Genomic DNA, 19,149 nt, shown 5'->3' with positions numbered 1-19,149 from the left:
AACTCTTCTAGGACCCTCCCCCCTTCCCCCCATCCTCACCCCGCCTTCCACACCACTCCTGTTTTTGCAGGTGAAAACAAATAGGAGACTCCAAGGTTATGATTAATTGTGTCGGTGTAGAACTTTATCAAATACTCAACCAACTTTGATTTCACAATTTTTTAAGGAAACATTTTTAATTTCAATATTATCATTTGTTAATTCATATAAGATTTTTTTCCTAAATCATATCTCATCTAATCAGTTTCTACAAAATAAAAAACTTAAAACAATTTTCATAAAAAAAAGTCATCAAAATTTTATTCGAACAATTATTGCAATTTATTTATTCAATTTCATAAGCTATTTATTCATAAAAGTCATTAAAAACATCTCCCAAAAGTTTTTCAAACATTTAAGAATCTCCATCCAAACATATCCTAAAGATATGCTTATTTCCTTCGTGAATTTTCTCGAGACTTCTAAATTTTCTCACAAGGCAAACAAAGAGTCAAAACTGTACCAAATGCTAGAACCTTCCTTTTCACCGTCGGATGTTCATATCTCGATAATGTCTAATGGCAATGCTACTACTATTCCTTTGGCGACACTATCTATGTGGCAGTTAGATACAACACACTCAACTCCACCTTACGAACCCTGCACCTGAAAACGTGGCACAATGGAAACTACATACGGATTTAAACCAATGGAGTTCCGCCACGCATGATATGGTCCCACTGGACCAGTTTTCTTTTCCGCTAAGGTAAAGCTCCCTACAAATAAAATAAATGGAAAAGAAAAAGAAAATTTTCTTATCGCCCAAGTCACCGAAAACTTCTATAAAACTGAGCGTACAGAAACGCAAATCACTGTCTTGTAGCAAAAGCTTGGAGCCATTTCCGAGCGCGAGCAGGCGAGAGAGAGGGGAGTCACTCAATTGTGTCTGTGTCCACTGTAACCCTCGAAGTTTCTGTTTTTTCAGCTTCTATCCCCGTAAATCGCTTGGAATTCGTACGATTACTGAACTTTTCTTTGACTTTTTCTGATCAGGGTTGGCGTTTCCAAGATTGAGAGGTAATAGATCTTTCCGGCTTAACAGGACGCTGTTTCTGAGCTATGGAGACTAAGGAGGAGACGCTGGTGATCAAGGTACTATTTTTTTTTCACAAGATTTTGTTTTGCTTTTTTAGTTTAATTCAGTTTTAGGTTGCTGCAACGAAGTTGCGAAAATGAGAGGGTTTATTCTAGGTTTGTGGCTACGGGTTTTTTTCTGTCTGTTTGGCCGGTGTGATAGTGTTTGATTGTGAATACGGTTCGATAGGCCGATTCTCGAGTTTTCTCGCTTGTGACACTATTATGTTCTGTTTGGTTTCCCGTGAAAACGTAGGACAGTTCTCAGTTGACCTCCAAATGAAAATACGATTTTTTTTTTCTGTCGACCAGTAAAAATGATTATGGTACCGACAAAAAAATGTTTATTGTTTTCTAAATTTAGTGCTGAATTTAATAGATTTCCATTTATAGAGAAGGGGTTATTATTATTTTTCTTTATTCAGTTCTATTGTATTCTAGTTTTACGAGTTGGGAACTGTAGTAGTGCTGCAATCAATTTAGGATAGGTTGCATTGTCCTGATCTTCTCGCGGTAACATAGACACTTGGGCCTTGAATTCTTTTCCTTTAACCGTATCTTTCTATATATTTGGATGATTTGCTGCTGAAAGGGCGTGCTATGAAAATAATTGCAAAATAGCATTTTCACTCTAATCGTGAATGATTGGGGGTATTGCGATTGACGTCTGCACCTGATGGAAGTGGTTTCATTTCAGTAGATCTAGTTAAATTTCTCTTTAGTAGATACAGGTATGAGATAGATACAAGTCGGTGTATTTAACTGAAATGTTAATGTGCAATCTTACCGATCAAAAATTAACTGAGATGTGTGAAAAAGTTGCTCATGTGATATCTGCGTTGGTGTGGTTTATTTATTTGAATTTTGTGCTATCAAGTAGGCGTGAAAATTTCAAGCATTTCTTTTCCTTGTTCACGTACCTGTCAAATGTAAATATTGCGGGTTGAAGGCTCTTAATTTTGAAAAGGTATGGGAAACTTTGGTAACCAGTTGTGGATTTGTGTCTGTACAGGTTAAATTTGGAGATACCCTTAAGCGGATCAGAGCTTTTATTAATGAAGATGCAAAACTAGATCTTGACATGGCTGGGTTGAGGGGGAAGATACTTGGTTTCTTCAATTTCCCTGATGATGCTGACTTTACCCTGACTTATGTTGATGAAGATGGTGATGTCGTAACTCTTGCTGATGACGAAGATCTGCAGGATGTGGTGAGGCAGCGCCTGAAAGTCTTGAGGATCGATGTACAACTGAGCAATGACAAAGGTGTCAACTCGTCTGCTCGATCGAGTGGAAATTCTACCCCATTAAGATCTCCTCGAGTCCTGCCTACATTACGGACTAACAAAACAGATTTTGCTGAGGTTTTAAAATCTGTGCCACAACTACCACGCGAAGCACTTAAGTTACATGAAGCACTTTCAAAGCTTTCGCTTGACATTCTTTCTAAAGCTACCTCTTCTAAAGCTGCCACTGGTCCTGTGCTTCTTGAGCTAGTTGACTTTATATCAAAGATGGCACAATCCCACCTGAATCTGGATTCACACTCTAATGGTGGTGCAGGCGCAAGCACACAGAATGTTGCTGGTGATTCAAGTGCTTCAAAGGACGCTGAGATGATGCCAAAGTCCATGCTTGTTGACTCAGCAGCCGAAAGCAGCCGTCAGGCGAACACTGGAAATGTAAACATTGGTGTTGGGGCACCGGTGACCCCTCTCCTTAAGTCTGTTGATTTGAATCTACCTCCCACTGATTCTAATCCATCGGTAACTGTAAAAGTTGAATCTTTTGCATCTGATGTTCTTGTGGGAGAGGACAGGAAGAGTGCTAAGAAGAATGCTAAGAAGGACAGCAAATTTAAGTCCCCTGGTTGTGTTGTAAATGCAAGTTCATCTGTTCCTGCAAGGCCTACCCACCCTATGAATTTGCGTCGTGTTCCTTTCAATGAGTGTCCATTTGCTGGGACGCCCATAGGAAATGATTCAGCAGTGCCTTCTTTTGGATACCATCCTCACCACCCATCTAAAAGGAGCCATAGAAATACTCTGCCCGTGGGAGGTATTTTCCACAAGGGTGTACAATGTGATGGTTGTGGAGTTCATCCCATTACTGGACCACGATACAAGTCTAAAGTGTAAGAAATTTATTTAGCTCTGTTGTTAAGTAGTTAACGAAATATTTCTTGAGACTCATCATCGTAAATGCTAATTTTGAATATTCTGTTGCAGAAAATCCGACTATGATCTTTGCAGTATTTGCTTCTCAGAAATGGGCAACGAGACTGATTACTGGAGAATGGACCGCCCTATGTCCTGTAGGATTCCATGGTCCTTGAATGACATACGTGAGCAAGTATGTAGCTTCCTTGTATCTGTCGTGCTGCTCTTTGTATCTCATTTGTGTACTGATCTGTAGTCTTCCGTCTATATTTAAATTCTCAGATGAATTCTAAGATGGATTCATTTTTTTATTCTCAGATGGATTCTCAGATGAGTTCTCCCTGGGTTGCTACGCCAGATATATTGAATCTGTATAACCCAAAGCTAGATAGTCGCTTCATTGTGGATGTTAATGTGATGGATGGGACTGTGATGGCCCCATCTACCCCATTTACTAAGATTTGGAAGATGTGCAATAATGGCAGTGCAGTTTGGCCTCGTGGGACACAACTTGTCTGGATTGAGGGAGACAGATTAAGTAATGCCTTTTCTGTTGAGATAGAGGTGAGCTATTTTTCATAATATTCTAGTTTTCTTATCATGTTCATGCCTATTTTTTGAGTCTGGCGTCTTTCTTGAGTCTTGGATGATGAATTGTTTTCTTTCTTTTGTTTTATTCTTCCTTAATCACCTTTCTCAACTCGTTGCCAGGTTCCTGAGAATGGTGTACCTGTGGGCCATGAGCTCGACATTGCAGTTGATCTCACTGCACCTGCATTTCCTGGTCGATATACCTCAATCTGGAAAATGGCTTCGCCATCCCAACAAATGTTTGGGCAACGTATTTGGGTTATGATCCAGGTAAGCTTGCATTACATGCACCCATCTTGTTTTCTGAATATATGCCATGATAATCTAATTCTCTATAATCTGTGCTTAAATCATTCTTAAAATAATCTTGTGCTTACACATTCATAAATTCAGGTTGAAGCTCCTTTAAAGGACTCAATTCTTGATAAGCCAAAAGGCTTGAACCTGAATCTGTCCCCCGATAGTGTTCTTGAAGTTATCGATGCAAATGGTGAGCTTCTCCAGTCTGGTAACTCAAACACAACCACAGAACCTGTAAAACCACCAGTGGTTCATGAGCTGCCTAAGAAGGACCATGATCTGTTTCCAATTAATGATACGCTGCTGGTTGGCAACGGCATCTCTTCTTCATCTGCAACACAAGAGGCAGTGTCATATCCCATTATTGACGTCTCTGACGTTGCTCTGGCAGCACCTACCCAGGTACCATCCAATGCACCTGGAGCACCAAGCCATGCACAATCTGACACTCCTTCAGCACCGACCCGGTTGCCGTTCAAAGTTGTGGATCTAATGGAATCAACTCAAGGGGTCACTGTAAAGAATGCTGTTGAAGAGACCCTCCTTAAGGAACTCGAGGAGATGGGTTTCAAGCAGGTTGATCTGAACAAGGAAATCTTGAGGATGAACGAGTACAATTTGGAGAAGTCTGTGGATGATCTCTGTGGTGTTTCGGAGTGGGATCCAATCCTAGAAGAGCTGCGTGAGATGGTAAGTTTTCTTTGGAAAACATAACAAAGCTTTCAATGTTGGCTTTTCTTCTTCTTCTCTAGGTTATTATCGTTGCTGTTTTATTTGCCATGGATTGCATTATAATAGCAGACACAGCCTCAGAGGGGTGGTTAAAATTGTTGGGTAAATGTTGTGTGGCTGCAGGGATTTCGTGATGATGAAACGAACAAAAGGCTGCTAATGAAGAACAATGGAAGTATCAAACGCGTTGTGATGGATCTCATGAGTGGGGAGAGGTCTTAAAAAGCTCGAGTTGACTGCTATTTCCCATATAAATAAACTTGAAATAAATGTACCGATCCAGTGTGAATGGGTGGCTTGCTTTTTCTTGACTGGAACTTGATCATAGTGTGTGTGTTGCCGAATCATTAAAAAATGAACATTATGCCGTAATGAAATATTATGTGTATATATATATGTGTGTGTGTACATGTAATGCTTAGTTGTTCACTGGATATGTCACACACTTGGGAGGAGCCCCCCCGCCCTTATTCGACAATAGCCTTCGTGTTTTTTTTATCCTTTTATGCTGTTGTGTTGTCTGATGTAAGATGTTCTCTGCTTGTGACCTGCATTCACCGCCCTGTGAAATTGTATTATTCTTATTTAGTGGAAAACTAAATTTATAGAATTAATTTAATAATAAAAGAAAAAAGACATAGGCCTCGTAACTCCCAAAAGATAAAAAGAGGCAAAAGCAAATCTTCGAGCTTGTATTTTTGGATTTGTCCGTTCCAAGCTTGACAAGCTGTATGATGGGGGATAATTGAATAGTCACGTTTAGATTTCGTGTACTAAAATTGATATCAACTTCCTAACTTATAAAATTAAAATACCAACTATAGTATGACTATAAATTCTTTAGGATAACTTATAAAATTAAATTTTATTTTTAATGAAGTATAATTACATTGATAGATTATAAGTTGTGTTTAAAAAAGTGATAGGCGTATCTTTACTCAAGTAATAAACTACAAGAAATGTGAGATAGGTAAGATAAGAAAGATTCTCTTTTCAAGATCGTAACCAAATTTGAGGATTTTATATAGGAAAGAGCTTGACACATAAAGTGAATCGTATAGTATTTATTGTTGCGTATATAATTATTTTGAATACTGTTTAATGTATAGATTCTTTATATATTCTCTCTTTATATATTCTTTATATAATTATTTTTCAAACCTTTAAGGAAAATAATCCGATTGAAAGAGACTTTGTCACTTATCAAATGAAAGAAGAGAACGTCGGACAAAAAGAAAGAAAGAAAAAAAAAAGTCTTAGGTCACAAAATTATATATGATCAAAATAATTATGAGTAAAGATCAAGGTTGGGCTTCGACTCGACGAATTCGAAAAGTCCAATTACAACCTCCGACTGCAACCAAAGTTGGAGGCCAAGTTGGGCTCCAATTCTGACTCCAAATCAGAACGAATTCTAACTCTGATCCGAATTGTCGGAGTCGGGGTCTGGAGCTCTGATAGAGGTTGAAAAAAAAAATCTCAACAAAGAATATTTCACAATTCACAACTTATTTTCTCTCTTGTAATGTAATATCAAAACCTCACAACAAAAAACATTTTACAAATAATAGATAACAGACTCATAAAGAGGAGGGATTGCACCAAAGAAAGACAAATGCATAGAGAAAATAAAGATGAAGAAAAAGAAAGACAAATGCATAGAGAAAATAAAGATGAAGAAAAGTTGTCGAGTAAGAGGACAAGATACAAAAGAGAATTTGTGAGAAAACGAAGAAGGAAGAGGGAAATGACGGAAACAACAACAAGAGATAAAAGAGACTTTAAGTTCTAAGAAAACAAAGGAGGGGGAGAGAAACAACGTAGAGTTTTTGTCCTGAAGAGTTAACTATATAGGAGACATAAACGACATCATTTTAAACTTGTGTGGGTTTTTAAAAAAAACTTTGCAAAATACACAATCTCATATACGAGGAGGCTCGAAGGTCAGTTAATTGGCAAAATGCGGTATTGGATCATTACGCCAGTCAAATAACTATTATTTATGTAACAATATTAAATAAGTTAAGTCTAAACGTTGGAGTTCGGAGTGGGAGTTCAGAGCCGATATAGACTCTGGACTCCAACTCCGATTTTCAAAAGTTTCGACTTCGTTAAAGTCGGAGCCTTGTTGGAATTAGGGGTATAAAAAAAAAACCGATAAACCAGTAAACTGGTAGACCGAACCGACCGGACCAAACCGGTGGCATCGGTCCGGTCCCGAGGTTCGTTCGATCTAGTACCTGTTTTATTTTTCTTAAAACCGATCAAAATCGGTCCGATTCCAATTTTTCTTTTTCTCAAACCAGACCAGACCAGACCGAATCGATTTATATATATATTAATTTTTTATATTGTATATAATATTTATATATAATATATAACTATATATAAAATAGTTTTGTATTATATGATAAATTATTAATTAATATAATTTTAAATTTTAAAATCTTATATCATTTTGCTTATTGTATTAATAGTTATATTAATAGATATCACTATATATTATAATATATTATAATATACTATAATATATCATTATATTATATATTCTAATATATCATTATCGTCTATAATACAATTATAATATATATTATAATATACTATAATATCTTATTACTATAGTATTATATACTATAATATACTATATTATATATTATATAATATATAATATAGTATATTAAAACCTGTAAAACCGGACCGGAAACCAGTAAAACCGAAGTACCGGTTTAGGAGGGTAACCGGTGCGTAATCGGTTTTGAAAAATATAAAACCGATACATACCGATTCGGTTCTAAATTTTATCCAAAACTAAACAAGTTACACCCCTAGTTGGAATTCAGCCGAAGTCGAAATTTTGGAATTTTTGCCCACCTCTAGTGGAGATTGCTTGACTCTCATTAGACCCCTATTTATGCCGCATAATGAATCCATAAGAGCATTAGCAATGGGCTAGCCATTACCAAGTTTAAAATAGAACTTCAATGTTGTCTTTTGGTTATAATATAGAATTCTAAATATATTAGTCCACATTGGATTAGCTATCTTAACTTCAAATAATAATATAATATCATTTATTTTAATAATATTTGATAAGCTTTTTTCTTTAATATTTTATAAATACACTACATATATTAATTATTAAAAAATAAGATTATTATTTTTCAACTATTTTTTTCCTTAACTTAATTATTCAATAAAGTGATAGAAGGATGGAAAAAAACATCACGATGAGATGAAGAAAGTTGAAACCAGGAAAAAGAAAAGAAAAATTATATTCCAGTGGGGATAAACAGAGGGAAAGAGCAAGTGCGAGGTAAAAAAATGATAAAATACTCTTTTGGTCCTTGCACAGGAGCTCTCCAAACATGAAGAGGAGCTTATATTTACTGTAGCATAAATCTCAAAATTAAAGAAGTTTAGTTAGGTCAATATAGATATTTTTTTAAGCATTTCTCTTTAATTTGGACTTGCATTGGGCAATGGTTAATGCTCTAACGTGAAGTGGAATATAAGAAGACTGGGTATCATGTTCCATACTAGAACGTTACAAGGTAAGAGCTACTCCAGGCATTTCTTATTGCGCATGTTGGCGAGATCGGCTTCCATGTGCTTTTGATTAATCTATGGTTCCCCAGCCTCTTCTTTATTCTTTTTTTTTTTTTTTTTTTTTTTTTTGCTTCTTGTACCAGAGTCTTTATTGCAATAGGCACAACTCTCTCTCTCTCTCTCTCTCTCTCTCTCATTTGCTGGACAAAGACTTAAATCTTTTTCATGATTTTGTCTGCAGATCAGGAGTGAAACTCTGAACCTAGAAATACTTAATTAGCTGAAAACCATTATTCCATTTAATTAACGTCTATAATGGGTCATAGGATTTCGATTATTCTTCACATACTGAGTTTTTGTTGATTGGTTATCATCCCCTGTTTTCCTTTCTGGGGATTCCTCTCTTTTCCCCATGCATTTTCAAGAAATCTCTTTGGGCTTTGAGCTTTGTTTTCGTGTTTAGTTTCACACACATGGCACTATCTTTTTCTGTGTTCTCTCTCTATTGCACATGTGGGCTTATCTGCTTTTGCCTCCTCTAGGAGATGTATGGCATCAGATTAATGAGTTTTGATCTCTGAGCCTGAATTCTTTATATGTGGTTATGAGCAGCAGAAAGTATCAAAGTACCAGAGTATGTCTTTGTGTAGTGTCAGCCATCCATTCACTCTCTGTGCTAACCAGTTTTTCAATGGTTTCATTTTGATTTCGAGTTCGGAGATATATGTTAGAGTTCGCCGGTAGATATTGACGTTAAGTTCATTTCTGTTTTGAAAGGATGGAATCTGGGAGTAGGATCTACTCACCTGATGAGTTCGTATTGTGTTAGAATGCACAGCAGAAAGAACCTTAAGCTCAGCTTATAAAGTTGCTCCACAAGTTTCTTCAGACCGACAAAAGTTTTCACTTAGTGGTAAAGCGTACTACTAGAGTAACGCTTTAACAATCCACAACCTAAATACTATTTTTAAGAGAGAATAAAAGAGAGAGAGCTTTTTATGATTTCTGATTGATTTCAGAATCAAAAGAGGGGGGCTATATATAGCCCCCTACACGGCTGGCCTTAAAGGCCAGCCTTTAATCTGCATGTAACGTTGGCTTAAAGCCATGCATTAGGTAGAACAGAGGAGTGGTCTGCCCCACGTGGGCGGCCCTTCAATTAACATCTCCCACTCGCACACAGTGGGCATGATCCCAGATCAGCATCTCTCTAATGCTCTCAATCTTATTCATACAAGTAAATAAGCCGTGCGACCACCAAGCATATCTATAGAAAGGTGGGAGTACATACAATAAACCTCTCCCAGAGAAGACTAGCATAGTAACATCCCTAAAGTGTTTGGTTATGTCCTAGACTCATTCGATCGTATTAGTTCAAGCATGTTCGAAACCCTTTTGAGTTTCAGAAAAAACTCAGAACAATGCTTGACTATCTCTAAATCATTTCAATATGTTCACAACCTTAGTCGCTACCAGTATGTAGCGTCATAGTTTGACGTAAGCAAACACTATCGAAGATGCGATATCGAAGAATCTTCCCTTTGCACTCATATCATTCAATTTTGGTCAAACCGCTTTCCCAGCAATGCCTCTTTAGACCGTATTAATCATGACCATAGACAACATGCCAAAGTAGCAGACATTATAACCTTCATCTCATGACATAGTCAAAAGTAAAGGACACTTAAAAAATGAGACTCACACAGTGAGAAAGAGGGGAACCATTTACTCACTTACTCATTTGGTCGAATAAGCACATGTAGTATGAAACACATGCTACGGTGGATTTCTCTTTCTTAAAGAGCATATGTCTATATCAACACCGTACAGATTTTAGTCTGGCCGCTCCTTAAGCGTCTAACCCGAGTTCCTCTATTTGCTCGCCTCCAAGGCGTCAAAGAGGATCTCACATCTGGCTAACCACAGGCTACATAGGTTGTGGGGTAACCCATGCATAGTCCTCTCATTGGAGCTGATTTTAGCTCCCACTAAAATCGACGTATCTTTGTGTCAACTAACTTATCCATTTGGACAAGTATGTAAGAACACAATGTCTCATCTCTACTCGCTTCTCAAGCGCTAGAGGCGATCGCTCGTGTGAGTGAGCCGATCTAAGCCTGTTGACATATCTTGTGTGTGAATTAGAAAGACAATACGATAAAGACAATAACTGAATCATATTGTATTAATATCCCAAAGGAAATGTTACATCTCAATATCATTTGAAACACAAAATACATTTACAATCTACACAGTCCTAGATTCCTAACATGAGCCTCAAAGACATCTCTTGCTATGGGCTTCGTTAAGGGATCAGCAACCATGCGACTTGTAGAGAGGTGTTTCAGAACCACTTCCTTTTGCGTTTCCATGTCTATGATGTAGTGATATCTGATATCTATATGTTTGGTTCTTCCATAGTATTTAAAGTCCTTAGCATATGCAAGAGCAGCCATGCTATCGTAGAATATTGTCATCGGATCTGAAGAATCCGTGCCAATGTCTAAATGATTGAGGAATCTCTGTAACCAAACAGCTTCTTGAATTGCTGTAGAACAAGCTATGTATTCTGCCTCCATGGTGGATAAAGCTATACAGGGTTGTTTCTTGCTGCTCCATGTAATGGTGCCATTGTTGAGCAGAAAAGCATACCCAGTGGTTGATTTACGCTTATCTAGGTCACTGCCCCAGTCGGCATCGCTGTAACCTTTTAGCTGCAAATCTGAACCTTGATAGCACAGCACATAGTCTGCAGTTCCCTTGAGATATCGCATAATCCTCTTGACTGCTTTCCAGTGAGCCAGTCCGGGGTTAGATTGGAATCTACTCACTAAGCCAACTGTATAGCATATGTCAAGCCGAGTACACATCATTGCGTACATCAGACTACCCACAGCATTAGCATAAGGGACACGGGCCACCTTTTCCTTTTCTATTTGAGTCTTAGGACATAACTCTTTAGATAAGTTCTCGTTTTTTGTCACAGGGGTGTCAATGGGTTTACATTCATTCATTAGGAAACGCTCGAGGACTTTCTTTATGTAAGCCTGTTGGGACAAACATAAAAGTCTCTTTGAGCGATCTCTGTAGATCTTAACTCCCAGAATGTATTTTGCTTCACCCATATCCTTCATCTCAAAATTAAAGGATAACCACTCTTTTGTAGTGACTATCAACCCTTTATTATTTCCAGCTAGTAATATGTTGTCAATATATAATGACAACATAATAAAACTCTTCTTGGACCTTTTGACATAGACACAATGGTCCTCTGTAATCATCGTAAACCCATTCGAAAGAACGGCTCGATGGAATCTGAGGTACCATTACCTAGATGATTGTTTTAGGCCATATATTGATCGTTTGAGCTTGCACACTTTGTGCTCTTGACCTTTGACCACAAAACTCGTTGGTTGATCTATATAGATCTCCTCATCTAGTTCTCCATTGAGAAATGTTGTCTTAACATCTATTTGGTAAAGTTCCAAATCCATGTTTGCTACTATAGCTAGAATCAGGCGAATTGAAGCAAACCTCACCACTGGTGAAAAAGTTTCCTCATAGTCTATACCCTCCTGTTGGGTATATCTTTTTGCCACTAAGCGAGCTTTGTACTTATCTATCGATCCATCCGACTTGCGTTTGACTTTAAGAACCCATTTGTTTCCAATAGTCTTACACCCTGTCGGTAGATCAACCAGATTCTAAACTTGGTTAGTCTTCATAGACTCAATTTCATCATTAAGAGCTTTCATCCACTCATCTTTAGTAGAAGATGAGAGAGCCTCATGAATTGTCCTAGGCTCATCATCATCATGCGGAGCTACCATAAAAACTTCCCCTTCAATCTCAAAACGACGATGGGAAATACTTTCACGTGTGCTTCTATGCGGCTAAGGTTGTTGTGATTGATTGACAAGCGGTGTGCTCCCACTCGGATTTAAGTCCTTTTTATCATTTGTAGGAGATTGAAGAATTTCTTCCTTATTCTCAACTAAATTCCTTGGAGCACTTTCCTCTTGTTCCACAATCTCATGAAATTCTAAACTCCTATCAACCTCACCTCTACTTGGAAATTCAGTTTCAATGAAGTCCACATCTCGTGATTCAATTTCAGTTACACTTCCATCAGTTTGTTCACCTATTAACACATACCCTTTAGAGTATTTTGAGTACCTTATAAAGATATACTTCTTCCCTCTAGGGCCTAATTTTCCATACTTGTGAGAAAGATCATGAACAAAACCCGTTGAACCCCATGGCCGCAAGTTACTCAAATTGGGTTTTTCGCCGGTCCATAGTTCATATGGGGTGGAAGTTACTGATTTGGAGGGTACTCGGTTAAGAATGTAGGCAGCAGTCAAAAGTGCATCCCCCCAAAAAGAAATTTGTAGGTTTGCTTGCACCATCATTGACCTAACCATTTCAAGCAGTGTTCGATTTCTCCTTTCCGCCACGCCATTTTGTTGTGGCGTACTTGGCATCGTTAACTGTCTTTTGATTCCTTTTTCATCACAGAGCCTTTTAAATTGCTCAGAGAGATATTCTCGTCCTCGGTCAATTCTTAGAGTTTTTAAACTCTTATCTAACTGATTCTCAATCATTCTTAGATATCGCCTAAAACATTCTAATGCTTCAGACTTATGGGAGATTAAGTAGACATGACCGTAACGTAAAAAATCATCTATAAAAGTGATGAAGTAGACACCTCCGTATCTTGCCCTCACACTCATTGGACCACAGATGTATGAGTGGACTAATTGTAGTGAAAAAAATGCCCTAGTGGCTTTTCCAAATGGTTTTCTCTTAGCTTTTCCCATTAGACAATGTTCACACGTGAGCAAGATTAGCGAGATTGCCTATCAGGTCTTCTCTAACTAATCGAGTCATTCTATCTTGCCCTATATGGCCAAGCCTAGCATGCCATTTGTATGAATTCAAATTATTAATAGATGAAGAAAGAAAAGCAATAGATTTATTTATATTAGAATAAACCAAATCCGATATCATAAAACCGTCTTGAAGAAAAGCATTGCCATAAAACACATGGCCCAAATGAAAGGAAACATAATTGTTTTCAAAAACAATCCAAAAACCAAGTTTTAATAGAGTAACAACTGAAAGCAAGTTTCGTCAGATCTCGGAAGCGTATAGCACATTGTGGAGGAAAAGAGTGCAGCCACCCCGCAAGTCCAACTTGTAGGTACCAAGTCCCAGTACCTCCACGCTAGCTCCATTTCCCACTTTGATATCACGGCTCCCAGTTGGAATCCGGTGATACTCCACAAATCCGACTCTATCTCATGCTATGTGCTCGGTCGCTCCTAAATCAACAGTCCACAAAGGATAGGAGTCAGCAATCATCACATGGTTAGTTACAAAAACAATGCGAGAAAAGTCAGAGTGTACCTTCTTCGGCTCAGTGCAGTCACGAGTGAAGTGGCCAATCTTTCCGCAGTTGAAGCACTCTAATTTTGATTTGTTTTTCCTGCGCTTGCCCCTCTTGGTGCGCTGAGAAGTTCTTGACACTTTTTTAATATGTCCAGCAGCTACTCCATTCTTGGACTTCTTGCGCTTAGGCCTTGATGCCTTGCGCTGACCAGCATTAGCCACATAGGCCGTATGGTTGGGCTTAGCAGCCTCTAGGCGCTCAGCCTCCAATTCCAAGTGACGCGAGACATCATCAAAGTCTTTAATATTCTCGTTATGCGTTAGGTTCTGGCTCATATTCTCCCAAGAATTCGGTAATGATCTTATCACTGCCTGTACTTGCTGTTCATCTGTCAGGTTGTTTCCTGCCGACCTAAGTTCGCGGATCATAGTTGACATAGCCCTAAGATGCTGCTTCATCGTGTGGTCAGAGCGCATCTTATAAGAGTCGAACCTCATGGTTAATCCACGCAGCCTAGTGGCTGAAGTTCTATCAAACTTCAATTTCAAAGCCTCACACATGCTTTGGGCAGTGTCATAGATCTCGAACTCACACATTAGATCATTGTGCATGCTGCTTAACATAATTATGCGCGCGCACCGATTTTTCTTAGCCCATTAGATATAGGCTTGTTGATCTATCTTGTGTTGTTCCGAGTTCCTTTCCCCGGGCATAGTAAGTGTGTGAGATAAGGCCTCCAAGACCTCTTGCTCATCTAAGACATATTAGATCTTGCGATACCATATGTCATAGTTTTCCCCATCTAATTTCTCCCATTTGTTTAAGTCGGCAACAATATTCTTGGATGCCATTTCACTACAATACGCAAATAAGGGATATTGCTTACACACCTAAGAATCTGCCGCGTCCTTTCAAATTAGAAAAAAAATAATTTAGACATGTTGCAAGATCGAAAAATCGCTAGGCTTCAGAATCATCTCTTGCGCCACAATATCCAATTATTAGATTTCTAACTCAATTCCCGCGCAAATTTTTAAAAAAATATGGGAGAATTTATCATCATAAATCTCAACCATACTCCCACTATCTTAAGTAGTCATCTAGGCCTAGTCACATGTAAAGACATAACCTACTAAAATCGCAGTAACCTTTTGGGCCAGTCTACAAGGATAGCTACCCAGACCATGGCAACCTGTTGGGCCAATCTACAAAGATTGTTCATATGAGACCATTACAGTCTATTTTTCTTGTTCCATCAGTGCATTTACAGTTCTTACTGGGGTCACCATGGTCTTTTAGCTATACAGTGCATTTACAGTTCTTACTGGGATCACTGCAATTCTTTCAGCCTATCATTCACACTGACAATTCTAACAAAGACTATTTAGTGGGATTTTCTATTTTATCACTTAAAAGAAATAAAGACTAATGTTTAAACATTCAAGTCTAACATTCGTAGATGATAAAATAATCATATTTCCACATGTTCAATACACACATACATGTTATCATATTTAATCTCAAAATTAAATAAAAGATCACATGTAATATAACATTATGGAAAAAAAAATATAGCATGAAAATAAACAAATATTCAAATGTTATCATATTTAATCTCAAAATTAAATAAAAGATCACATGTAATATAACAATATATCTAAGCATATATTAAATCATGCCAAATTTTTTTTTTCGGCTTTAAAAAAAATTACAGAAAAAATAAAAAAAAAATACTGGGCTTAAAAACCCAGTCCCCCCCCCCCCCCTTTTTTTTTTTTTTGCTTAAACCCAAACCAAAGTGGGCCAAAGGGCCAAGCCCAGCCCGGCCCATCAGAGGGTAGATGACTCAAGTCATCTCCTACCTCCCGCAAGTACTGTTCACGTGAACAGTAACTCCGAAAAAAATCTTTTTAGATGCCATTTATGGACGTCACCGGTGCCTCCGATCACCGAAAATTGCTTCCAGAGGAAGTTGGGTGCTACCGCATCACCTAGGTGGTGCTGGCAGCACCTCACTGTGCGCGCAGCACCGAGCCGGCGCTACCCTGGTGCTGGCAGCACCCCTCTGGTGCGCACAGCACCGAGGCGGTGCTTGCAGCACCGCTGTGGTGCCCCCACGGTGCTCCGTGCACCGTGGGTTCCCACCATTGCTTGCTGCACCGTGGGTTCCCACCATTGCTTGCTGCACCGTGGTGCGCGCAGCACCATTGTAGGGGTGCTGCGCAGCACCCTATGGCGTGCGCTGCACCACCATGCTCAGGTGGTGTGCGCTGCACCACCAGGTGCAGGGGTGGTGCGCGCTGCACCACTGCAGTGGCTCAAGCTCAAAAAAAAAATGTTTTTTTATTAAAAAAATGCAGCACCCCATATGCGCAAATCACAAAAAAAAAAAATAACACAATCACAGTTTACATGTATATACCAAAAAGAAACTGGAAGTATTTATAAAAGCTCTGATACCAATATTAGAATGCACAACGGAAAGTACCTCAAGTTCAGCTTATAAAGTTGTTCCACAAGTTTTTTCAGACTGACAAAAGTTTTCACTTGGTGGTAAAGCGTACTATTAGAGTAACGCTTTAACAATCCACAGCCTAAATATTATTTTTAAGAGAGAATAAAAGAGAGAGAGCTTTTTATGATTTCTGATTGATTTCAGAATCAAAAGAGGGGGGCTATATATAGCCCCCTACACGGCTGGCCTTAAAGGCCAGCCTTTAATTTGCATGTAACGCATGGCTTAAAAGCCATGCGTTAGGTAGAACAGATGAGTGATCTGCCCCACGTGAGCGGCCCTCCAATTAACATATTGGATGCAAAATGGCTTATTGATCCCAACCATCTATTTGTTGGACCTAAAATTGGAGAGGGAGCTCATGCTAAAGTGTACGAGGGAAAGTAAGTTTAAAGCTTTTCTTGAATTTTATTCTTCGTAGTTATTTGGTCTGGAGAATTTGACCTCTGGGCAATCCCTTTCCTCAGGCGTGGCAACTTTGTTCTTCTTTCAGAGACCTATAATGTAGATCTGCAAATACTTGCATAGGTTTTGTGGAAGGAATCGTTTCTCTCTTATTTTCTGCCGTTTACTGCATATGCACCTTTTGGTAATCAGTGGATTGTTAAGTAATCATAATATAGATTTCTATTATCTTGGTCATGTTTAGAAGGTGCTGTTAATAGTTCAATCTGTTTGGTATTTTGGATTCCTTGTTTTGAAGGGAGTGTTTACACTTGCATTGAATTGTGCTTTAGTAATCAATTAGAAATCAATAAATTGCAAGTTGGTGTATGGTTAAGCGGCAAGTACCTGCTCACTGTCTAGATATTGGTTATTGGGTTCTCTTCAGATGCAAAAACCAGACTGTTGCTATCAAAATGATTCATAAAGGAGAAACTCCAGAGGACATTGGCAAGAGAGAAGCACAATTTGCAAGAGAAGTTGACATGTTGTCCAGAGTTCAGCATAACAACCTAGTGAAGGTTGCATTTGATTAGAAAGCTTTATAATCTCCTATTATCGGGTATAAATCTTATAAAAATAATATCGAACTTTGTGTCGAAAGTTTATTGGTGCTTGCAAGGAGCCTGTAATGGTGATAGTAACTGAGCTTTTATGGGGAGGAACATTACGTAAGTACTTGCTGAACATGAGGCCTGGGTGCTTGGACAGAAGTGTTGCTGTTGGGTTTGCACTTGATATTGCTCGTGCTATGGAATGCTTGCACTCTCATGGGATCATACACCGTGATTTTAAACCTGGTAATCTTTTCATTCCCATGTTTTATCTTTTAATGTCCCTTGAGGAATCTTCTCTACATCAATATTGAACCTCGCACGATTTTCTGTATACGATTACGTATTCAGGCTCTTACAAATAACTTAACTACTTGATCATGTATTGTAATCAGACTTGCAGATTTTCGTTGGTTTCATAAATAGGTGGTTGTCAATGCAATTTCATGGTTTAGCTCTCAAGTAATCAATATCTTTGTGTCCAATCTGTATTGCTCTACTTTTGAATTTTTGGAGCTAATATGCTGTGTTGGCCTTTTATTGCCAAATCATCATCATTCGAGTTCTTTAACATAAGCCAATAGCGTTTGGTTGTGCAGAAAACTTACTCATGACTGCAGATTATAAAACTGTTAAACTAGCAGATTTTGGTTTAGCTAGAGAAGAGTCGTTAACAGAGATGATGACTGCTGAAACTGGGACATACCGTTGGATGGCTCCAGAGGTAGTTCAGTAAGAAAGGCATGGTTTTGTTTTCCTCATCCCCTTCACCTATTTCTCATTTTATGAATAATGATTTACTTTCTTGCATGTATTGGTGGCAGTTGTACAGTACTGTTACATTAAGGCAGGGAGAAAAGAAACATTATAACCATAAGGTGGATGCCTATAGCTTTGCAATTGTGTTATGGGAGCTTCTACACAATAAAATGCCTTTTGAGGGCATGTCAAATCTCCAGGCAGCTTATGCAGCTGCTTTTAAAGTAAAAGACATATTCCCCATCTGTTTGTTATATTTTCATGTAGTTACTTTGAAAATTGCAGTAGTTTTACTGAAGCCCCTTTGGCACTGTTAAATCTAGCCGATAATTTTAAGGGGTACTTTGCCATTTCAGAATGTAAGGCCTAGTGCCGAGGACCTCCCGGAGGAGTTGGCTACAATTATAACTTCATGCTGGCAGGAGGACCCAAATGCTCGGCCGAATTTCAGCCAAATAATCCAAATGCTACTAAACTATCTCTACACCATTTCTCCTTCAGAACCCTCTGTTCCTCCTCGAATTTTCACGTCAGAGAACGCTGTTTTGCCACCCGACTCTCCTGGTACAAGGTCTTTGATGCCAGTACGCGATGACACGGGGGACACACCTAAAGCGATGATGGAAGACAAGCCAAAAGGTTTCTTCTTATGCTTCAATCAGTGTTATTAACCCCGAATAGGAAGCCATCTTTCCCGTCAAAAGTGGCTCAAGGGAAGCTCAGTAAATAATAGGTTCTAATCTCACAGATACATTTGACATGGTAGATGCTTAAATTGATCGGTTTACTTCCATTGAAGTTCAGTTCTGTAGTCAGATTACTCCCTCCATGTAACTTTCTAATGCTGATGTTGAGTTTACCATGCACAGTAGGATCTTGACCTCGAGTACATAGATCTATTTCTCTAATATTGCAACTAATAGTTTATACTTTGGATTTGGGGTCAATTATGATGCTTGATTATAAGATAACTGAAATCCAATTCCAATTCTTTGTTTAGAAAGGAAAGACGCTCATGATGCAATGCACATTGTTCATGCAGATT

At 38.5% G+C, this 19,149-nt stretch overlaps 1 protein-coding gene across 5 annotated transcripts; it reads left to right on the top strand.

Moving 5' to 3' along the window:
- Positions 1-601: 601 nt before the first annotated feature.
- LOC122281050 (protein NBR1 homolog) lies at positions 602-19,037 on the top strand. 5 transcript variants are annotated; one of them, XM_043092270.1, is made up of 8 exons: positions 764-923; positions 1,033-1,131; positions 2,126-3,246; positions 3,341-3,464; positions 3,590-3,835; positions 3,983-4,132; positions 4,256-4,852; positions 5,018-5,288. In XM_043092270.1, the coding sequence occupies exons 2-8, from the start codon at positions 1,099-1,101 to the stop codon at positions 5,114-5,116; spliced, it is 2,370 nt and encodes a 789-aa protein (XP_042948204.1). In that variant the 5' UTR covers positions 764-923; positions 1,033-1,098; the 3' UTR covers positions 5,117-5,288. The 5 variants fall into 5 exon arrangements, with proteins under 5 accessions (XP_042948205.1, XP_042948204.1, XP_042948202.1 ...); XM_043092268.1 differs by having other exon boundaries at positions 3,566-3,835; XM_043092269.1 differs by having other exon boundaries at positions 791-936; positions 3,566-3,835.
- Positions 19,038-19,149: the final 112 nt, after the last annotated feature.

This window comes from Carya illinoinensis, chromosome 11, assembly GCF_018687715.1.
Source record: "Carya illinoinensis cultivar Pawnee chromosome 11, C.illinoinensisPawnee_v1, whole genome shotgun sequence".
In the NCBI taxonomy this organism is placed as follows: Eukaryota; Viridiplantae; Streptophyta; class Magnoliopsida; order Fagales; family Juglandaceae; genus Carya; species Carya illinoinensis.
Note: the sequence above shows the minus strand (reverse complement) of the source record. Positions and strands in the feature narration are given on the sequence as shown.

Coding starts and splice junctions, on each gene's coding strand:
- LOC122281050 (XM_043092268.1), top strand. CDS start 1,099: ATGGAGACTAAGGAGGAGACGCTGGTGATCAAG. Junction 1,132..2,125: donor AGGAGACGCTGGTGATCAAG/GTACTATTTTTT, acceptor GTGTCTGTACAG/GTTAAATTTGGAGATACCCT. Junction 3,247..3,340: donor CCACGATACAAGTCTAAAGT/GTAAGAAATTTA, acceptor ATTCTGTTGCAG/AAAATCCGACTATGATCTTT.